The 23,821-nt window shown below is 34.2% G+C and overlaps 1 protein-coding gene and 1 long non-coding RNA gene across 4 annotated transcripts in view; one reads left to right on the top strand and one right to left on the bottom strand.

The window, feature by feature from the left end:
• The window catches only part of LOC140436564 (uncharacterized), a 158,581-nt gene that overhangs the window by 17,558 nt on the left and 117,202 nt on the right, over window positions 1–23,821 (bottom strand). For 2 of the 3 annotated variants that reach the window (XM_072525488.1, XM_072525489.1), the window contains 4 exons: window positions 20,204–20,308; window positions 7,975–8,134; window positions 7,586–7,809; window positions 544–1,563 (listed from right to left, as the gene is read on the bottom strand). In XM_072525488.1, the coding sequence (XP_072381589.1) occupies window positions 544–1,563; window positions 7,586–7,809; window positions 7,975–8,134; window positions 20,204–20,308 (1,509 nt within the window). The remainder of the gene's footprint in view (window positions 1–543; window positions 1,564–7,585; window positions 7,810–7,974; window positions 8,135–20,203; window positions 20,309–23,821) is intronic. The other variant, XM_072525490.1, reaches the window with a different exon arrangement.
• LOC140436565 (uncharacterized) overlaps window positions 1–23,821 on the top strand; it is an 80,374-nt gene that overhangs the window by 17,688 nt on the left and 38,865 nt on the right. The window lies entirely within an intron of this gene.

The raw sequence follows: 23,821 nt of genomic DNA, 5'->3' as shown, positions 1-23,821 counted from the left end.
TGATGCCATTAGAATTTCCTGGCTTCAAAATCATGTTAGTGTTCCATACAACATTCAATGTGTGAATTGTTAGTATGGTCACCAGATCCGGAACACATAGGCACTCAGAGAAGAATGGTAAATGGTAACATAGTTTTAAGTTGGATTAATATGAATAAAAAAATGTTCATAATATTATTTACTGCGGTTTCTAATAAAACGGCCATTTCAACTCCAACGATAATGAAATATTTGTTACATAAGACACAGCAACTCTCCACAAGCTACAAATTACATCACTTGCAACTATTTCATACTTATAACAAATGTTAGTGATATGATTAATAATTTATCTATCACTGATTACTAAATGGGACTGATCTTTTACCATTTTCTCTAACTTTTTGATAATTTTTGAGCCTCACTTTTATTACATTGATAGTATTATGATGCTCTTATAACTGGATTATTGCTAAGTCAACCCCATATGGGCGTGCCAGACAAAACATTTTAGTACTTAAAGATGTTATAAATTAGTAATGAGCAGTAAACAAGATAACTTACCGACAAATCGTTTTGTATATCATTATGAACAACACCTATAGAGTTTTGCATAACACCACTTTTCACGTTAAGATTGCTATTGTTATTGTTAAATGTACCTCTGGAGGGGGCGGTTCTCGTAGTCGGCGACACGTTTCTCACTTTACCACTCACCGTAGTATTTTTAACATTCGTCTTCTCCACACTTAATACTTTATTATTATTATTATTAACGGGAAAACTTTTCGTATTATTAAGGTCCGAACCGATGGCGTGAAATCCTTTAGCTGCGTTGTCTGTCGGCATTGCAGGAAATGATTTTGTATCGTTGACATCTGGTGGATATTGCCTAGTGTTTTCAGTGTATTGTAAGACAGGAAATATTGGTACGTGTGTCTCGCTGACGACGGGAGGGCTCTTGAGGACATTTACTTCGGCGGACATCGCTGGGAAATTTCTAGCGTCGTTGAAATCGGGCGGTTGGGCACTTTTCGGAAAATCGGTAGGTATGGCGGGGAGAGTTTTAGAACTGTGGACCTCTGGGGATTTTATGTTATTGTTAGTCACTGACGGAGGAGAATTTTTGTTAACGTTAGTAATATTTATATTGGATTTTTCCTTCTTAGAATTTGATTCAGTCTCGGGTTTGGGTGATCTGTCCTTGTTTGGCACTTTCTCGGGTTTTTCAGGAGTAGTTTTCTTCTCTTTACCTTTCTCGGTATTCTTGGCTATGTCTGCATACGATATAGGCACATTTATACCGTCAATAGGTAGAGAATGAACGGAATCTGCGTCTGAAGTGTCCGACTTTTCACTCTGAGGCACAGAAGAAGCAGATTTTCCACGGAAGTCCGGAGAAGGAACGCGATTTGAGTGCTGTTTGCCGTTGTTTTCATACGTAGAATTTTGTGCCCTACTGCCACTGCTGATGCTGTTGCGACGCTTTTTGCTTTTCTTTTTCGTTTTAGTGACAACCCAATTTTCAGCTGCTTCAAGGTTCTCTGTGGAGACGTTACTCGACAAAATTTGAAAAGATGGCGCCTAAAACGGAATAACCATTATTATTTAACTGTTATAAGCAAATATTGATATTATTATAATTATAGTCTATTTAGGCGTTCATAATGTATACATATTCTGGCCGAAGGCAGAACTCATGGTTGAAGAATCTACGTGATTGGTATCAATGCAGATCGATTGATTTGTTTAGAGCAGCAGAACTCATGGTTGAAGAATCTACGTGATTGGTATCAATGCAGATCGATTGATTTGTTTAGAGCAGCAAGTTCAAAAATAAAAATAGCCATTATGATTGCCAACCTCCGTAGGGAGACGGCCCTCTAAGAAGAAGAATGTATACGTCATCACCTCATTCACACAAAAAACCTAATTATTAACCGAGGTAGCCACATACGAGAAAAACAAAGATTTATAAAAAATACAGCTTTGTCCTTGTTGCAGTTTTGTAATTTTTCATAAACTATTAAATAATTAAGCTGCAACTACACCTACATGCGAGAGGTACGAATAGCCGGAGAAGATATCACCACTCGCTTTAAAAATTAAGCGACACTGGCGCTAATACACCACTTAGATTTCCGGGATGCAGTCACCCGAAAATAAACTACCCGCGATCTCGACTCATCATCTGAAGCTCGCACAATTTCATTATTATTTGTAAATTTATCGCTGATTGCATTTTGTGTACCTTTATTAACTGCTTGCCTTACGAATTTGAAGAAATCTGTGAAAATGTGACAATTTTTTTATTGGCATATTTTAATATATAAAAGTAAAGCAAAATGTAAATTAACAAAAAAATAAAAAATATGACATATTACAGAAAAAATGAACCCTTTAAAAAAACCAAAATTATTAACCCGAGTTATCTCGTCACAGGAAAATTAAGTGCTAAAAACGTTGTTTGCCAATAAAAGCATAGTTATATTTTATATATTTGATTTAGTGTGATAGTCTTTGAAGCATGGCACAACACATAATGGCACTTGACAGTTAGGACACATATATCTCGTTTCTTTTCGAATTCTTTTTCCGGTGTTATCACTTTTTCTGCTACACATTGCACATTGACGTGTCGGATTATTTTTCTTCTATGTTGGAGGAACATATTCTGGGAAAGCATCTATTAGATAAACGAAGAGGCGCTAGAGTCGATCCAGGGCAACCAGTTTTTGGCACGATTATACTGGTGTGATAGGTTTCAAATATCATTTCAATCAAATTCATGCGAAATTGTAATGGTGTGTATTGTCCTCCATTTTGCTTGTATTACAAATAAGAGTTCCAAAGGCATAACTCTATCAGATGGTAGAATATTTTCTTGTAGTATGCATTTCCACGTTCTCTGGTTATACGGTAATCGCTGATATGCTGGTCAACTCTATCACCTCCTCCCATTGTAGAATTGTAGTCATTTACCACCTCTTTCTTCATTTTGTTTTTTTAAAACCATAGTATCTGTTTTATGGACAGTGGAAAGCATAATTATATCTCTTTTATCTCGCCATCGTAATTCTAATAATTTCTAACGTTGATAACCAATGATATTTCCTTTTTGGACTTTTTTTTGTGTGCATGAGTGGTGGCATTTCTTTTCTATTAGCTTTTGCGGTTCCATAAGTAACGTTTTTTTTGTAATCAGAAAATCAGATAGTTGAGGAGAAGAATAAAAGTTGTCAGTTATGAGGCAATAGCCTAAGTCGAATAGCAGCTCCATAAGAGATAGTACAATTTGCGATGTAAATCCGTACGTTGCATAATTTTGGTTGATAACAGTTCCTTTGCCGGTATATATTATAAATGACCAAACATAATCGCTTTTAGACTCACACAACATATAACTTTTTATGCCAAATCGAGCTCTCTTGAGAGGAATGTATTGTTTCCATGCAAGTCGTTCTTTGTATAATAACAAACTTTCGTCTATTGTAACGTCACTAGACGAGAGAATAGCACTTCCTAAATTTTTTTGAAAAGTGTTTATAAATAGGCCAAATTTTATTTACTTTAGGATTTGGATGCTCGTTTGGTTTATATTCTTCGTTATTAGAAAAATGTAAATATTTTTTTATTTGGTAATATCTCCGATAGCTCATAGCTTCTCTGAAAAATGGAGTTGATATTGTGGATTGTGTTGACCAATGCAGTTGTTGGTCCGGCTTTTTTATGATGCTCTGTAGAATAACTAAACCAAGGAAAACACGTATTTCAGCATTTGTAGTTTCTCTCCAATGTAAACCTTTAGACGTAGCTGGAGCATTTCTAGTTATTTGTTACGCATACTGATTGGTTTCGGTGGTAATGTGAGCAATAATACTACCGTCAACGAATTTATTGAAGAAGTATAAGACGTTATTTGGCTCAGGAATTTCAAAATTTATAGAAGATTTCCCATAAAACGGAAATCTAGGTGGTTGCGGTGGTGGCGATAAAATATTTATTTCACACCATTCACGTGCTGCTTGTTACATCAGTATCACTATCATCTGAATCATTAAATTCATCAAAATCCACTACTTTCGTACTGATCGTTCGTCTTCACTATAACACTAAATTAATGCCGCACAGTATTCGTAAATAAAAGAAACAAACTGCGATACACCTTTTTCAATGATCAGACATGTACTAAATCGTTGTTACTTTGTTACCGTTAGCTATCCGTACCACTGCGCTCAGCGTGGTGGGTGGTGGCTTGGCACAGCAAGTTTCCCACCATCGTGTATAATACAGCGACAACAAAATCTGCGGCAACAAAATTAGACGAGTTAACACGTTTTAATATATTTTATGCCACTATTTAATACGATTTTAAACGGTTTGCTACTGTTCGGATGTTCAGTCAACATTCAGCGCGAGATATCTCGGGTTAATCATTTTTGTTAAAAATTGTTTGGCCGAGCATACTCGGGATAAAGTGTTGAGTGGTTAACAAGGTTTGTTCATTTCACGATTAATTGAGCTTTTATTGATAATTTACTTTATTATTACATGTATTCAGATATTTTTTACCTTTGCATCACGTTTATAATATTAATTAAACATTAAACACCTTTCTTTTCTACTTTCTTTCCATTTTTTTTGATAGTACACTCTTCCTTTATCGTCCAACTATTTTTATCAATATAGGTCCCATTTCCTGATTCGTTCTTTCTAAATGTCTTAACTATTTCAAAGTTGTTGCTTTGATTACTTAGGGCCGTTAAATATTCTTATTATCCGGGCATTGGTTCTTCTTTTATAGATCTTTTCTTGGAATTTTTCTTTTCCATATATTTATATACAATTTGGTACGTCTCGGCACCTTTTTTGATCTAAATATTTGGGTAGAATTCCTGCCTTTTAATTTCCTTTTCATATTCTTGCATCTAACTTGTACTTATCCTTCCTGCTCTCATCTATGACAGTTCTGAAGCAAGTAACGTTGTATACTTGTACTAATTTTACTGATTTTTTTATGTGTTCACGTAGTTTTAAGCATACTAAACATGTCTTAGTACATCTGTAGATCTTGATAAAATTACAACATCACCAGATTTTAGTTTGTTAATCATTGTTCTTAAAAACCCTATTATGTTATTTACTTTTCCCTAGTACAAATTATAGAAATTAATAAAAAAGGGAATTACCATGACTTCATGTGTCGATACATATTCTATGTTTAGTATATATTAACGATCTGTTAGGGTGATATATACCTTTTATAAAGGAATGTTTAAATAAACGTTTTCCGGTTTTTGTAGCGTTGACAGGTCTTTCTGGTAGGGATCAATGGAATAAGTCACACCGAGCCGTAAGTCCCGATCTCCACTGTACTGCTCATTCATAGGTCGACCCGATACACCGGCGTATTCTAATTTAAATCGTAGATCCATTTTGGATTTTATACTACTACGTTAAACTTTTTGTTTTCTGGCCCCCGCCAGAATTCGATCTATGAACCCACTGGACTACTCAGACCGAAGCGAGTCGGTGGCCCGTCTGGTCATCGGATCACTCTCTATGGTAACGTACGTGCTCAAAATGCAGGTTGTACTTCATATATATTTTACGGCTTGAGATTAAGATACACTGACCTACGCAACTGTATGATAAATAGTAACTTTTAAAATAGACAGTGGCAAGCCCACATAAGGAAATGGCACATATTTTGTAAGGTTGCAGATATACGTCAACAACACTGAAATATACTATATATATCTTTTTTAAATTAAATTACAAAGAACCGCCAGTGTATAAAATAAAGCACTATTCGTTCCGTGCGTGACTGAGGCGACATCTACCCCTTCGCATACATAGACCCGGCGGAATGTGTTTTAAAATGACCACATTTGGGTGGGAAGTATATAAACGTAGTTTTTTTGTATAAATCGCTTTAAAGTATCACTAGAAATCATAATATCACTATGCGTGAGTTCTCGAAAGTAGGCTTAACTTTTTATTAAACAATATATTACAAGAAATTCAGTGTTTTCCTCGTTTTTTCTCATATATCTTAGCAACTGCAAAGCTAATCAAATTAACAAAAATGACCATGGATGGATCTCGAGCTAAAATAACAACAGAAGAAGGCACAAACTCAATTGCAGTAGGAACAGGAGTGCGACAAGACGATTCCCTGTCAACCACACTATTTAACGTATCAGTAGAAGGAACAAAGGTCAGCGGAATTAAAGGAACTATAGCCCACTCCTCAACACAAATAGTAGCATCTGTAGGTGACATAGTTTTTATGAGAAGAGACAAGGAAATATTAGAAGCAGTAATAAACCTGGCAAATGAAGCACGAAAAGAGGTCTAGAAATTAACGAAGGAAAAACAAAGTATTTACTCTGTTCTAGAAGAGAAGATAACAGGACGAGAGAAACCAAGATAGAAAACGATACTTTTGATAGAGTTCAACAATTTAAATATTTGTGAGTAATTGTGAATGGCAAAAATAACAGACAGAAGACGTACCAGAGCGAATACTAGCAGGCAACAGAACATACTGGAGATATTATAGGCTAATGAAAGACAAGAACTTATCCAGAAATACAAAACTGAAAATATAAAGCGTTGCAATCAGACCAGTGTTACGTACGTAGCTGAGACAATGTGACTCACAGATTAAGATGAAGAAAAATTAAGAATATTCGAAAGGAAAATCCTCAGAAGAATTATGGGACCAATAAGAATGGAAAACGGAGAAATCAGAAGAATGAACATGAACTAAGGGACATAATGAAGGGAGAAAATATAGTTAAATTTATTAAAACGCAGAGAATGAGATGGCTGGGACACATAGAGCAAAGGCAAAACGACCTACTGAATAAGAAGGTCACCAGATGGTAGCTAGAAACTGAAAGACCAAGGGGAAGACCCAGAAAGAGATTGGAGGACCAGGTCATGGGAGATATCAAAATCCTGAAAGTGAGAAACTGGAGGGAACTATGCACAGATCGAAATGGGTGGAAGAAAACAGTAACGAAAGCCAAGTCATACAACAAACTCTGACATGTACAAGAAAAATGCGGAGTGATTCCCCACAATAAGCGAATCTGCGAGCTCTAAGTAAGAGCGGTAAACATTCTATCAGGAATGAAAGGCTTTGATGATGAATTGATTTTAGAACAAATATATAGGCTGAGGTATATTAAAAAAAACGAGGAAAAATACTGAATTTTTTAAGTATATTGTTTAATAAAAAGTTAAGCCCACTTTTGAGAAGTCACGCATAGTGAAATTATGGTTTCTAGGGATATTTTTAAGCGATTTATGCAAAAAAACTGCGTTTATATACTTCCCACTCAACTCAAAACATTATATCGCATGATCTAGCATATTTTTATATGAAACAAGTTAAACATCTACTAACAAATAGTTGTATCCACAATATAAGGTTCTAAATGATGGATAATCAACGACAAGTCCATAAAGTGCATAGACACGATACTTATAGTTACCTTTTTTGGTCCAAAATATTCCCACAAAAATATATACATTATAACTAGAATTTTTATCATCTTAAACTCGAATAAAAAAAAAAAACAAAATAATTCCTTACCTCAACATTTCCCCACGATCTTCTTTCCTTTGGTCTATCGCTTTGGTACTTGTTCCCTCTCAAAACGACTTTATTCTCATCATCGTTTTCAGGAGCAGCAAAGGTGAAATCGTCCAACTTGGCAGTCGATATTTCACCTAACGAATTACTCTTCTTTATTTCAGACCTAGATTCTTTTCCTTTCGACGAATGAGCGCGCTGCTTTTTACAGCTACCACTGCTTCCTAAAGCGATACAGAAATAAAATATATAGAGATATTTAATAATGGTCAAAACGTGTAAAGATGATGAATAGCGGAACACTCGATAAACGATATGCAGGAAGATATAGGATAAATAAGTAAAGTTAAGGTTCAATATAATATAAAAATATTAATATTTTTAAGTACCTCGACCAGAATCTTCAGACGCATGTTGTTTGTGTAATTGTTTAGATTTGTGGACATTCGATTTTGAACTTTTGCCTGAAGGCGTATCAGTTTTATCACCACCGATGTACTGGATCAATTTGTCGACATCGTTTATTATGTCACTTCGATGGCCTTCAACCTAAAAAAATAAAATACAATAATTAATAATGGACTACATTAATATAAATAATAAATTCTTCGACAAGTTTCTTTACTACCGCAAACAGAACAATAGAGTTAACTGATTATACAGAGTGAGTCAGGGGGGAATGTATCAAATGCTCAATAGAAAGTATCTGCTCCCGTAGTTTAATAATATAAAGGGCGAGTTGTGAATTTCTTTTGGTCATTTGAATAGTAATTTCGAATTGTCTCATACTTCAGTAAAAAGTCATACATGACTACCACCTAATAAATTGATTTACTGAAACTAAAAAAAAATTCACCATGTAGGGTAGATGGAAGCAAAAGTCCACATGGGGTAAAAATCCGCCTATCCTTTCTAGAAGACATAGCTAATAATATGAACTTGATTATCGCATGCATCGGTCAGTACAGTACCTTGCGAAAGACGCTACAGAGTGCGGCATTAATTTTATCAAAAATATGAGAAAAGTTATAAATTTTTTTGTCTGATTTAATTTTTTTAATCATTCTTTCGAAAACTAAATCCTCTTTTGATAAAAGAGGCACCAACTAGTTTTGCTTTGGCTTTAACCGATTCTGCATACATGCACCCAGTTAAGTTTCTTCAGTTTTTTAACACTTTCGCAAGTATACAAATTCTACGCTGAAAGCCCCATCCCATTAATTTTGGATAACCACATATTATCTCATACCACTCTGGAGACCATCATTTTCGTAAAAAATAATATCCTCTTGCTCAGCCTCCCACCTCATAGCAGCCATCGAACTCAACCACTTGAGATAAACTTTTTTAGACAATTAAAAGCTTATTGTGATATTGTGTGATATCTAATACCGGGCAAGTGGTCACAGAATACCACGTCGCTGGATTATTCAAGTAGGCCTATGAGAAAACTGCTACTATAGAAATAGCTGTTAGTGGGTTTAAAATGACAGGCATTTTTCCTATTGCTAAAAATATCGTTACTAAAGAAGATTTTTACCTTCTTCGGTAACTGAACAAGTGCAAGAAGAAGTAGATGATAGTTATCGAGATATATTGATTACATAAAGACCAAATTACGCAATTGTCTACCGGAGAATTTAAAACATTAAAAAAATCATAAAAAAACAGATATAAATATGAAATTAAACAATGGATTGGAAACAAAACAACAAATTTCTATGAAGAACTGATTAATGGACAATAGTAATAAATATATAAAATAGACTTTGATTACCAACTACATTTCTTGAATTTACTGCAGTAATAACATGTTATGTACTCACATTTGTGTCACATGCTACATTAAAATTAAAATGAATGTATTTTTGTAAGTGCTCATATGTAACTAACTATTGAGCAGACTTTCAAATCGCACTTTGACCATATTTTGACATTCTGACTTCTTGGCGGCGTTGGATTCGTCAAAACATCATTTATTAATTTACATACAGTCCATCTAATTTACAAACCGTTGCACGTCATTATCTACGTCAGAGATCGAAGTTGATATAGTTGCCAAAGTATAAAAAAATCCTGAATCCATTTTAAATCAAATAGGTCACATAATTATTATTATACTCTTTACAACGACTATTTAAATTCTTACGTGACATTTTTGAAATAAAACACTAATTTTGTTCTAAAAAGAACAGATTTTATTAAAAAGGCAAAAATATAAAACAAGAGGTATTCACTTTAAAATTTAAAGTAATAAAGTACAAAAAGTGTCAACACCGCAACTGTCAAATAAGTGTTACCAATTTATGCCAAAATTTCACCTTCGTTCGATTACAGTTACAGGGTGTTCCGAACAAATGTTCTTCATAAAAACGCTTTATAATGCATTTATACAAATTAAATGAATCATATTATTTTGTATTTCTTTAAGTTAACATTAATAGAAATCTTTAAATATTAGTTCTACGCGTATATTATAAAATATGTCTAGTGGCTGTAATGCCAGTGTACTCGGCAAAGTGATTCTAAAAAAGAACACACCTACCGCCTAAATATTTCGTGTTGGTATCATGTGACGTCACGGGCTATGACGTCGATTACGTGCAACGGTATGTAAATTAGATTAAGTATAGGTACTCCTAGATATTCTAAACGTAATATTTCACGTACATTTTTGGCCTCAAAAATCACCTAGACAAACAAAACGCACTTTGTCCAGTAGCGAGAGACAAACAAATAGCGCTTTATATTTTGCTTGCAATGATTTTTTACCATGTAACGACTTTATTTTGTTATCAGACATTGTAGGAATCAACAGTATATGATATTATTAGTGCTTAATAAGTTGTTTTGGATTCCAATAATAATATTAAAATGAGTGGAGGTGAGCATATTATGGGTGATACAAATAGAGGAACGAGAAAAAGAAAACTAATGAATATAAAGGAAATAAAAAGGCAAAGGAAGAGAAAAGGTGGTAAATCACATGATTTTCACACAGAATTTTATGTAAAAGTTTTTATTTAAATAAACCAAGTTTCAGCATCAGTACATATTGATCTCTCGATTAGAGAATACTTTGTAATATCTCTGATTGAGTATTTTTTTAGGTTTGGCATACTAGCAAGAAAGTCTTTGTTTGCCAAAAATTATTTTCCTCTATTTTTAATTGCGGTCCAAGAAGGATTCATACGATATAGTAAGAAAAAAGATGCTTGGCACTGGTATAGAAGACAATCGTGGTGGAGACAGAAAATCCAAGAAAATGCGCTTAAATTAGAAAGTGTCATGAAATTTATTTCATCTTTGAAGAGCCATGAAAGCCACTATGGTAGAGGCAAGTCTAAAAGAATCTATTGATAGCGTGGCGTATTGCTTTGATCTGCAACAGGTCCAAAATCTCCCAAAAGCGCCTATTACGGAAGCATTCTATGCTCAGCAATTGTCTTTTTATGCATTTTGTGTGACAGATATTTTAACAAAAACTCCTGTTTTTTATACATGGCATGAATCAAGAAGAGGTGTGGTAGAAATAAGTTGCGCGTTGACTGACTTTCTCTAAAAAAGACTGATTTTGACCCAGATATTAAACATCTAAGATTTTTTTCGGATGGATGTGAGGGTCAGAATAAAAATTCCCACATGGTACATGCACTCACCTTGTGGCTTTTGAATCATTCCCCAAAAACTATTAAAACAATTACGATGACGTTTCCCGTTAGTGGACATTCGTTTATGCCAGCTGATCGAGTTTTTGGTCTAGATGAGCTAGACTTACGTGCCCATGCTTTTATAAAGTCACCAGACAAATATTATGAAATCTATTCTAAGAAAGAACAAGTACGCAAGTTGGGCTCTGATTGGACTTTGTATGACTTAAAAAATGCAGCGCTTTCACTCAAAAAAGTTATAGGATTCCACAGAACCACAGAAAAAAAGGTAACATAGTACTGCCGGAATTGCCAATGAAGAATGCTGTTAAAAAGAAAAAACTGGATAGCTTATCAACATTTTTAGTTAGTTTATCAGGAAAGAATAGGCATTCGATCCAGAGTTAACTTGATTAGATCCAATTTTGAAAGAGCAGTATCGTGAAAATACAATAATTGAAAAAGACCAAGATTTTTTTTACTATATTGCATTCCAAATAGACGCAGAAATACATTTTCATTTCATACTTTTATTTTAATCATTTAGGGACAATCAAACTACATTTTGTCATTTGAAGGCAACCAAATTCGGTTTGTCCATCAATAATTTCTTTTTGAAAAAACTAATAAAGCTTGATGAAACTTATAAATAGGATAAATTGATAATAAAAAAGTACATTTATTCATATTTTGTGTTTTTATTTTAACTTTATTAATAACTGAGTAGCAGTTTTTCTCACTTCTTGAAAAATGTTCAAAATGGACAAAGTGCGATATGAAAGTCCGCTCCTCATTTATATTTATACATTTGTTAAATATTTCTTTGTTTGAATATATATTTTTAAGTCTCAGGCACTATGCTGCTACTTTTTTGATAGCTCTACGTCAGTGAGTTTTTATGTTTCTTTAGTATTTAGTATGCTTTTTGTTGCCTATAACCTATATTATAATGCAAGCTTCCTAAATAAACATTATTATTATATAAAGAAATGCAATTGTGTTTGACGAAGACAGAACTCAGGAAAATAGCGAAGCAGAAGAACTAAATAATGAAGTAAAGTATCAAATAATGAAGCATAATAATCACATGTTGAAGTAGAAGAACCAAACGTTGAAAATCTGTCAGATAGAGTTAAGATTTCAAGTAACCTGAAATCAAAACGGAAGCTCCAAAAATGAAATTTCTGTTACGATAAGGTCAGATATAATTCCATTGCCAAAACCAACCGAAAAGAGAAAACGAACAAGACAAGGATTGAAATCTACACGTCTGACATCAACTCCACATAAAGAGCAAATGGAAATCTTAGACCTGGAGAAGAAATACAAAACTAAAGAGAAAAAAGGAAGGGGAGCATTAACACAAATAAAAATAGAATAAGAAAAGTATTTGAAAAACAAACCAAAGCAAACTTGTCACTTCATGATAGAAGCAATTTATATTTTTTTGAAAGTGATGCAATTACCCAATACAATGTGTTTTTCAGAAACTGAAGAAGAGTTTATTTGTTAAAAGACTGATATTATAATGAAACTTTCCAAGCAATTTTAAGGTAGTTCTGCTAGATTTAAGGACTTTGTGAGCTTTTCAACCGATTTATGTTTACATGTTTTTGAAATTTTTTTTGACAAAATAAAGGATTTGTATTTAATTTTTATTTTTATCCAAAGGAATTTGTCAAAATTGTACTTTACACTATAGTTTTTTTTTACAGGTGTTTAGCTGTCGTTTTATATTTCCAGCTAAAGGCTTTCGTTGCCCTAATGCCCCGACAATTTTAATATGAATACTGCGATAAAAAGTGTGACATTGCATATACACAAAGAGCGGAATTTTGCCCCCCCCCCCCTTCCCTATATGCTTTTTTAAAACTCTAATAAGGCTCTTATAAATTACCAAAATAGACAACAAAAAGGGTGTAATTTTTAATAAAAATGCACAAAAATATAAAACGATATAACGAAAACCAAAGTGAAAATTGTTCAGATTTATATTCCTATGTTTTTGAAATGAAATCCATCTGATTCTATACGTTTTCTTTGTCGGACCATCAAAGTCTCCCTAAATGTTAAAGGATCATTTCTAACAATGTTACAAGAATCAATAATACCGTCGATTAATTTTTGTAGTGTATTTATATTTTCTGGATAAACAATTTCTTTCAATCAGCTCCATATGGAATAATCGCTTGAAGTCAGGGATCTACGTGGATATGCATGGGGACCCCGCGCCCTATCCACCTATTCCCGTAGGTGGCATGGAGATGTTGACGAACAACACCTGACAAATGTGGTGATGTTCCGTCGTATATAAAGTACATACCTCGGATAGGTACATTGGCTAGTAGCTTAGGCAAAATATACTGCACAAAAAGTATCCACACCTGTCAATGGTTCATTAAAAAAGTGGCTGCCTATTAGTTGCTTGTCAATTACTCTTATCCAAATATTAACTGAAAATCTATATTGCAAACGAGATTCCCGGATCGCATGAGGATTTTCATTTGTCCAAATGTGTGAGTTGCGTGAGTTACTTATTACATTCTTCGTAAATTGGGCTTCATCAATGAATACGGTCTTTATAATAAGCGATTATTATTTCGTCACAAAATCCGTAAACAAAAATAATGGCCACATTTTCTCTTATATAAAATTGATGTGGTATTTTCCAATTAATTCAAGTAATTAAATCACATTTTGTTAAACTACAAATGGAAAACGTTAAGATAGTATAATAAACACAAACAAATAATAACTATGGAAAACGAAAAGTCAAATTATGTACCTACACAATTGCAACGGAAAAAATTATTTTCCGTCGACCGTCCATTTATGATCAATTTTAACACCCTCAAAATCATTGATTAATGACCCCTATTAATGAATGATTTTCTATTAATAAACGATTTTATTATAGGCAACACAACATACATTGCTTGCATAAATTAAACGCTCTGTGATTGGCAGTGACCTGTGGTGTAGGCAACCAAACATATACCTATTTATATTCCCACTAAAAAATTAATTTAAAATGAAGTAGCCGCTGTTAGTACTATCTGTCATTGTATGTCATTATTTACTTTATTGTTTAAAATTCTGTGTATTTGAAAAATGAAAGGATGGATATTGACGAAGAATTTAATTAAACTCCACCAGAATTTAACTTCTATCACAGAATTTACAGAGGTCCAAGAAGACTCAAATATAAATTTGTCAAAATGCTATACAGCAGATAATCATTATATCAATATCTTCCTTTAATTTCAGTAATTGTACTATTTCGAATCTTAATGTTTACTATAATAAAACTACCACTAAGGAAACTTTGAATAAAGTCAATGAAAGCTGAAAAAATCGTTTATCGTTAAGTAAATAAATATTTAAACTAAGATATCTTTATTTCTGAAAAGTACGGTCGACGAAAAAGTTTTGTAACGAACTCGTGAATTAAAATGGCAATTAACAATCTCGAAATATCTTAATTGTTAATCGCCCTTATTAATACACTTGTTGGTTAAATAACTATTAATTTATAGTTAAATTTGAATTTTTTATTAAAAACTGAGTAACCGTATAGGGAAAAATAAATACGTCATTTTTGTTGTTTATTTATGTACCTAATAAGAGTCTCTTTATACTTTTCAAAAACCATATAAAGGTGGAAAATTTTTATATGAACAAAAACAACCAATTTTTAACACTGAACCTCTAAAAATTATACGAACAAGCTGAATGTTTCGAATTTTGAATAAAAATGTTTATTAACACTTTTTGTGTATGGATATGGACAAACTTTATCGTTTAGTTTGTGGCAAAATTTTAAGTACTAAATATTTAATACTTTTCTATATTTGATATGTTATTTAAAATATTTTAATGATTGCATAAATTAACGGTAATAAAACGGGAATAATATAATTAAAGTTTAATGTAATACCAATACGTATTTATGTTTATTTTATTATAAAATAAATATTTTAACTACTTATTACTGAAATATCAGTGCCTGCCAGGCAATAATCGTGCAGTTACTTAAATGGAATTTCTTCTATTGATGTCTTTAGTTTAAGATTAAAAAGAAATCGGTTCTAACTGCAGTTATTTATATTAAAAAATCTATTAGACTGCATGCGAAAAGAAATTTCAGATAGATCAACGTGTCAGAACTGCGTCACATTTAGCCAAAAAAAAAACATAAAACTAAATCTGGAGAAAAATATGAATCTTTTTAATATTGTTCTGAAGCTATTTTCTTGTGGCATCTTAAAGCAATTACTATTTTAGTTGGGAATAAGCCACAATTTAAGTTTAAACTAAGTTTATTGAGGTTTTAATTTCCACTTCGGAAATCGTTCTCAAAATACAAAACAATAATAATGATTATTTAATAAAAGTGGAAATTAAAACGTCAATAAACTTATTTTAAACTTAAATTGTGGTTTATTCCCAATTAAAATAGTAATTGCTTTATATCAAGCTTCGGTTTCTAAGTCCTTTCGGTCAAGTTCGAGAGAAGGAAACTAACAAGATACTTTTAATGAAGACATGCCTTGCATTAATCTCTTTAAATATACTGCTTTCAAAATTATCCAATGAAAACTTAACTTCTTTTTTAAAAAAATATTGTAAATTAAATATTCCAAAGACTTTAAAGAGAAACCATGTCAACTCGTTGTACTCGTCAATAATTGATAATGTAAAATTAAAATTAGTGACTATTTCACGAATCTGCCAATGCATTAGATGTGTTTGAAAGAAAAATATTACGTAGGATCCTGGGCCCAATAAGTGAAAACAACAACTGGCGAATTAGGTACAATAGAGAAATATACGAGCAATATAGCGAACCACCTCTAGCACAACATACTAAACTGCAGAGATTACGATGGGCAGGGCACGTGGTCCGCATGCATGAGAATAGAATCCCCAGAAAATTATTAAATGCAAGAATGCAGGGAAAAAGACCTGTTGGAAGACCTAAAAAGAGATGGGAAGATGAAGTCGATGAGGATGCCAGGAACTGCCTGGGAACGCGTTCATGGAAAAGAACAGCGGTAAATAGAGATGGTTGGAGAAGCCTGTTGAAGGAGGCCAAGGCCCGATTTGGGCTGTAGCGCCATTGGATGGATGGATGGATGACTATTTCACTAGACTCTTTCCAACTGATAAAACGTCATAGCAACGCCACTTTTCCTACTGACAAAACCCGTGATTTCTCAGAGTACGGCATAAAATCGACCCTTTCACAGGGTCGATTAAATGTGCAAGATTAGCCACAGATACCAAGCGGAGGCAGCTCCAAAATGTTCAAGAAACAAGAAAACTCAGTTCAAAAGCATTATCCACCGAAAAACTATTAAAAATCATCCAAAGCTACGAAGAGGAAACCCCCGACGGAGCACAAAAAAGTTTTTTCACCTTTGCTCATTTGAACTTGCTTGGAGAGGCAATGGGACCGTAAACTGCAAGATTTACTTTTTCCAGAATGAATTTGATGTTATGGGAGAATTTACGGGCCGAATAGAATCATCATCATCATCATCAGTAGCTCGACAACCGTTTCTGGGTCCTGGCTTGTTCTAGGATTTTCCGCCATTCTGTTCTGTTCCTTGCTTTGTTTTTCCAGTTGGTAATCTTAAGTGTTTTCAAATCTTGTTCCACTTGTTCCATGTATCTAAGTTTGGGTCTTCCCTTTGACCTTCTTCCTACTGGTGTTTGCCTCATAATATGTTTTGGTGTTTCAGTCTCCAACATTCGTTCAACATGGCCCATTCAGCGCAGACGTCCGATCTTTATGGATGTTATGATCTCGGGTTCATTGTATGCTGTGTATAGTTCAAAGTTATATCTTTTGCGCCATATGTCATTTTCCTTTACTCCTTATATATGTGTGTAAGGATTTTTCGTTCAAATGTGCCTAATAGGTTTTCATTGCTTTTCGATAGTTCGATAGTGTCCATGTCTCTGATCCATATACAAGGACCGGTTTTATCAGGGTCTTGTATATTTTGCATTTGGTTTTTCTTGTGATGTTGTTAGATCTTAGATGTTTAATTAGTCCATTATATGTTTTATTAGCGATATGTATTCTTCTCTTAACTTCTTCAATGACATTGTTATCTGCGGTAACTAGTGAACCTAGGTATGTAAAATTTTTCACGCTTTCGATGTTATAGTCTCCTATTGTCAGATTCGGGCCGAATAGAATACAACAGCATTTTTTCCAAAACAAATCAAGGCGGTTTGAAAAGTTTGGTAAGCAGCAAATTGCTGGTAAGAAATTCATCAAACAAAAAATTTATGCCCAGATAGATTAGAAGACACCAGCCTATTTCTCACAAATTAAAACATGTTAAATGGTTGAACATGGAAAAGAGAAGATTTCTACATGCTGCTTGTCTTTTCCACAAAATTATCAAAAACTCTCTACCAGCATATCTTTTTAAAAAAATTATATACAGAACTGACATACATAACGTTAATACAAGATATAAAAATACAATTACAGCTCCGCCACATCGTACAGAACAATTCAAAAATTCATTTACATATCAAATATCAAAAGTATATAATGGATTAGCTAAAGAATTAAAATTAAAATCGATTATATCTTTTAAGAAATCTCTTAAATCTAAATTGCTAAGTGAGTAACACATGTGCAACTATTTGATGACCTGTTATGAAGTATGTATAAACTGTGTGATAGTTTTTGTACAATATTTAAATGTTAAATGTTTCTATTGGTTATGGTTTTTAATTGATTGTTACATAACATGCAAAAAAAATATATTATATTTTTTTTTCTCTCTTGCTTAAGATGAAAAGCAGAGGTACTGATTTCTTGAAATCAGCACCAACTAATCTTCGGCATTTTTTCTTTCTTATTGTATTTTATGCATATATAAATTATATATTTTGTGTATTGTATGAATTTGAAGGAAAAATAAAGACCTTTATTATTATTATTATTATTATTGAAATTATTGGAAAAAAGTGTTGTCCACTTTGAATCAACAAGTGGACAAAAAAAACATAAAATAACGAACCATTCTCATCGATCTTCAGCTGTGTCAGCCTAGCTCAAGCAAGATGTTTCTGAACAGGAGTTAATTAAATTAATGGGTCACTCAAATGAAAGCTCTCTAAAGGCGGGTACACATATGCGAACAGAACTGTTCGCGAACCGTTTGTGAACGCTATATTCGTTAATTTGTACGACGGGACGAACCGCTTGCGAGCTTCGTGAGTTCGTTGCTCGTCAGGAACCACAGCCTGTCGGTTTTTGGGACGAACACAAAGAATGTTCGCAGTTAAATTTGGACGGTGTTCGAGACTATAAATTGTTTCTGCTAAGTGTGCGATGAGATCATTCGGTTAAACAAAATTGGTGAACGAGCGCGGCTTATTCAAAGTAACGAGAGAAATTAATAACAGATAATGTAAACAATATACCGAAATGTTTAGAATAACGAAGTAAATTAATTCTCGGTTTGTTATTAGATACTTAGGGTATTGGATAGCCTGAACATAAACATATTTTCAACGAACTCTTCGCGAACAGCTCACGAGCAGTTCGCAAACAGTTCGGCTCGCATATGTGTACCCACCTTTAAATCATATCTGAAGTTGATCGAAAATCTCAAAATAATCTTAAGGCGCGTACACATATTCGAGCAGAACTGTTCGCGAACCGTTTGTGAACGTTAATATTCGTTAATTAAGGCGGGTACACATATGCGAGCCGAACTGTTTGCGAACTGCTCGTGAGCTGTTCGCGAAGAGTTCGTCGAAAATATGTTTATGTTCAGGCTATCCAATACCCTAACTATCTAATATCAAACCAAGAATTAATTTACTTCGTTATTCTAAACATTTCGGTATTTTGTTTACATTATCTGTTATTAATTTCTCTCGCTACTTAGATAAGCCGCGCTCGTTCAGCAATTTTGTTTAACAGAATGATATCATCGCACACTTAGCAGAAACAATTTATAGACACAATTTATAGTTCTGCGAACATTCTTTGTGTTCGTCCCAAAAACCGACATGCTGTGGTTCCTGACGAGCAACGAACGAACAGCTCGCTAGCGGTTCGTCCCGTCGTACAAATTAACGAATATAGCGTTCACAAACGGTTCGCGAACAGTTCTGCTCGCATATGTGTACCCGCCTTTAATTTGCACGACGGGACGAACCGCTTGCGAGCTGTTCGTTCGTTGCTCGTCAGGAACCACGGCCTGTCGGTTTTTGGGACGAACAGCTCACGAGCAGTTCGGCTCGCATATTTGTACCCACCTCTATGAAAATTTAATTCGCGAAAATTACCAGGCAACAAATTTTCATACCAGTCGAAAATATTAACGGCAAAATTTTATTTCTTATGATATTATATATGGCAATTACTTTCACCTGTGTGTTGACGAAACCACTGATTCGTCAGGAAGATATATCGCTCATTTAATGATTGCTGTTCTAAGGGATCAGATATTACGAAAATCCTATTTAATTTCATGCAAGCAATTAGAAAAACCAACTATGCAACAATATCACGTTTTGTACAATATCAAATTTTTTTCTTCCTTCAGCTGTTCCTAGCCATAAGTTATTGCTTTTTTATCCGATGTTGCACCATATATGGTCAAGGCAGAACAAATTTTAAAAATATTTTATACCAACTTAATACACTTTACTTGTTTGTACTGCACATGGAATGAACAGAATTGCGGAAGAAATTAGAAAAATTTATGTTTAATACTTCATTTTGATTATCATTATATTCTACAAAATTTTATGCATAAAGTCGATGAGCAGAGTAATAAGTGAATATGTATGTATTGTATATTATGTACCTTATACTGCAAGCGTGAGAAAACCTACAGGCATGCCGAGCGATAAGAAATATTCACTTCAACATTGAAAACTATTGTTTATAAATAGCTTCGTATAAAACAAATGATGAAATACTTACACTTTCAGCTGTAAGAACGACGACGTTTTTATCTGTCTGGGCTTTCTTTTTCTTGGTTTTTGTGTTGGTATTTTGATGGAGAGCGTTTCCATTTTCATCAACTTTCTGCAACAATAAAAAGACAATACAATTTTTACTCAGACGAAATATATTCGAATTATTCACAATCATAAAGCGTGACGCAATAACCTAAAAAGGTTGAATCACTGTTTTTTTTTAATAAAAACAACAAAAACAAGCAGAAATAATCTGAGTTGATTCGAAAATAATAGTAATAATTGCATTGTAAGCTGTTATAAATAATAATGATGAGACATTCAGTAATTGTACAGTTTTAGCTGTACAAATATCTTGGTTTAAAAATACAAATCCAATTAAGGAAATATAAAATAGGAAATATAAAGTAGAGAGAAGAGCAAGTCATTGTGTTTCTATAAATATCTTTAAATATGTCACAGACTTGTTCAATACATTTTTTAATTCAATGTACCCATTAATTGGAGAGATTTTATTTTTTAATACAGTGACATGCGGTCTGACATGATTAAATTATAAGGAAGGGAATAACGATCATTCTAGAAAACTAAAAATATTAAATAATATTCTAAAGGTTATTTATATTTGCTATTTAAGCATCATTAAATATTCCCTTGTCCACTCATAATTTTCTCTTTCATAATTTTCCATCTGTTTCGATTTTGTACCTCTTGCATCCAAGTTTTTCTGGGAACGTTTTAGACCAGCAGTCCATCGTGTTGGTGGACGACCTTTAATTCTCGGTCTCCATTCCAGTATCCGCTTTGTCCATATGATATTTGTCATTAGAGCCACGTGATCTGCCCAGTTCTATTCCAGTGTTGCAATTCTCTCTATAGCATGAGCAACTCATGATCTTCGTCGTAGCTGATGGTTTGGTACCTTGCATTGGGAAGTCGGACGATTTAAACGCATGAATTAGCTCTCTAAAGGCCCGTTTTCACACTACGTCTTATTGTACGTTTTGTGGGTCATATAAAACGTACGACAAAATGTACGTTTTGTCCAGTGTATACACACTACGTTTTTCCTTCCGTTTTCTACCTCATTTCTAATTCAGTCTTGAGTTGTGTGAAGTTTGTTTAGTGTTTTTTTTATTATGGAGGAAACACGACTGCTTTCTTTTATTTTTTCAACTATAAAGATACTACGACTGAGGAAAAGGGGATGAAGTGGGAAAAGACAAGGTGGTCAAGAGACTGGGATTCTAAAAAGAAGCCAGTTCTCGTTACTAAAAGAGGCGAACCAGATGACTGGCGCAATTATTTGCGAATGGACACCTCAGCCTATTGTCAATTGCTAGAGTTGGTAACACCATACATATTGAAATAAGACACCTCATGAGAAAAGCCATTACACCCCATGAAAGACTCACAGTAACTCTCAGATATCTTACAACAGGACGTAGCGTCAAGGACTTGGAGTTCACAATCATAATATCCAAACCAGCGTTACACCAAATAATTCCTGAAACCCGCAATGCAATCTACTTGGTTTTAAAACATAACTACTTAAAAACTTTTATACAATTTAATAAATTCTCCGAGAAAATCGTAGGTGCACTGCCGCAAATCTGACATTATTAGGCTTTTTTTGGGAAAAATGAAACGAACTGCAGTGGAAATAGTTGTCAAATAAGTCAAGATCGGACGACTTGTCTGAACATGTATTTTCACGTAACGTTTTATCCTATCAATTTTTGCAAAACTATGCTTCTCCCATCATTTCTACGATCTGAACTTGGATTTCATTTCGATTCGACAAGACGTACGTTTTGCTGTTTACATGCCACGTTTTATTGTATAGGATTTGTCCTATCCAACAAAACGTACAATAAGACGTAGCGTGAAAACCGGCCTTAAAGGCTGCCCAAGCCAGTCTTATACGGCGTAGAAGCTCAACGGTTTGATTATATTCTCCCATGCGAATTTCGTGACCTAGTTATCTATAGGCCATTACCTGGCCAATGGATATTTTTCCTTCAGATATATTTTCACCAACTATTAAGCCATTAAGCATTTAATATAAGAATATCAAGGAACGCAGGTTTTCTGTCGGTGTTTGGTAATAATACACTGTAATCAGGGTTTATATGTAATGGTTTGGAATTGTTTATTTTTGACGCTTCGTCTGTAACTGCGGCAGACATTATCAAATTCGATGCTGGAGCGGGTCTAAATGTAACCCCGGCGCTGCTTCTGTCGATCATTCTGATGATTCCTCATAATCACTATCATCACTCGGGTAGATGTTATTTTGTTTTTGTTATTAGGAGCTCATTTATGCACCTGCCTCTACGTGGTATGTTTTTCGCGGTTATTGTTGTAAGCACTTGTGTGTACTGGGTTGCTACCGTTAGTGGTTGGTTGGTTTGATGTCATGAGGAGGAGATAAGAAGAGCACGTATTGTTAGTAAACAGCTCTCTTCACATTTTGTTATTATTATTTATTTGCTGTTGCAAACAACTAATATGCATCTAATTGTACAATCCAATGGGAGAAACATAGAAATCCGACAACCCCTGTCCGCGTGCAAAGCTCGAAGTGAGTTATTTATCTAATTACGGTAAAAAAGTGCAGTTTCTTTCAGTATATCAACGTATTCGTCAGGAAGTTCGTTGCTGACAGAATTTAACAATTTAGTGGGAATGTGCGGAAGTTTTTTTCTTGGTATATATGACCGATACCTTACCGAGAGATGAGCAGGGAATTTTTAGGATGTTTTGGACACGTAATAGTTTTAAAGGTAGCTTTAGCCACAACTAGTATACAGGAGCACCCTTCCTGGACGTAAGCAAAGCCTTCGACAGAGTCCGACATGAAGGATTGATTTAGAAAATGAGAAGCTATGGATACAGCGAAGCCATGGCAGGACTAATCTCATCATACTTGGGAGGCCGGAGGTTTAGGGTTCGGATAGAATAAGTCCTGTCCAAGCACGGAGCTCCGGAGTGCCAAATGGAACGGTTCTGCCACCTCTAATGTATACAATATACACCGCCGATGTTCCAAGAACAGCAGGAACGCGTCTCAGTATTTATTCAGATGACACAGCAATTGCGGCTAAACACAGAAACATTGATGAAGCTGTAAACAACTTACAGACAGCATTGGATAACATAGAAGAATGGAGTATCCAATGGAAAATAGCCATCAACTCAGAAATAACTCAGGTAGCAGAAAAGAGAAGCAAAATACCTAGGAGTCACAATGGATTAAAAGGACTAACCTTTACGCAACATGTGGACCAAACTCTCCAAAAAACAACCACAGCCAGAGCAGTAATAAGCAGCATCATACTTCCAAGAATAACGCATGCATCTCTCGCATGTGGACATATAAGGAAATAAAAAAAAGAGGATAAAAGCAGCACATAATAACAGCCTCCGAGAAGTGTCCTGTTCAGAGAACTGAAACAAGTAAGGGTGACAGACACGATGGAAGAAAAAGCCAGAACAAAGTTTGCTGAGCTAGAGAACCCCCCCAGAGCGATACTGCGAGAGATAATAAGATATGATGGAAGATCATATCGATGGAAGCAAAAAAGGCCAAAACACAGAAAATCCTGGACAATATATAAAG

The sequence above is a fragment of the Diabrotica undecimpunctata genome, chromosome 3 (genome assembly GCF_040954645.1).
Source record: "Diabrotica undecimpunctata isolate CICGRU chromosome 3, icDiaUnde3, whole genome shotgun sequence".
Taxonomy (NCBI): domain Eukaryota; kingdom Metazoa; phylum Arthropoda; class Insecta; order Coleoptera; family Chrysomelidae; genus Diabrotica; species Diabrotica undecimpunctata.
Note: the sequence above shows the minus strand (reverse complement) of the source record. Positions and strands in the feature narration are given on the sequence as shown.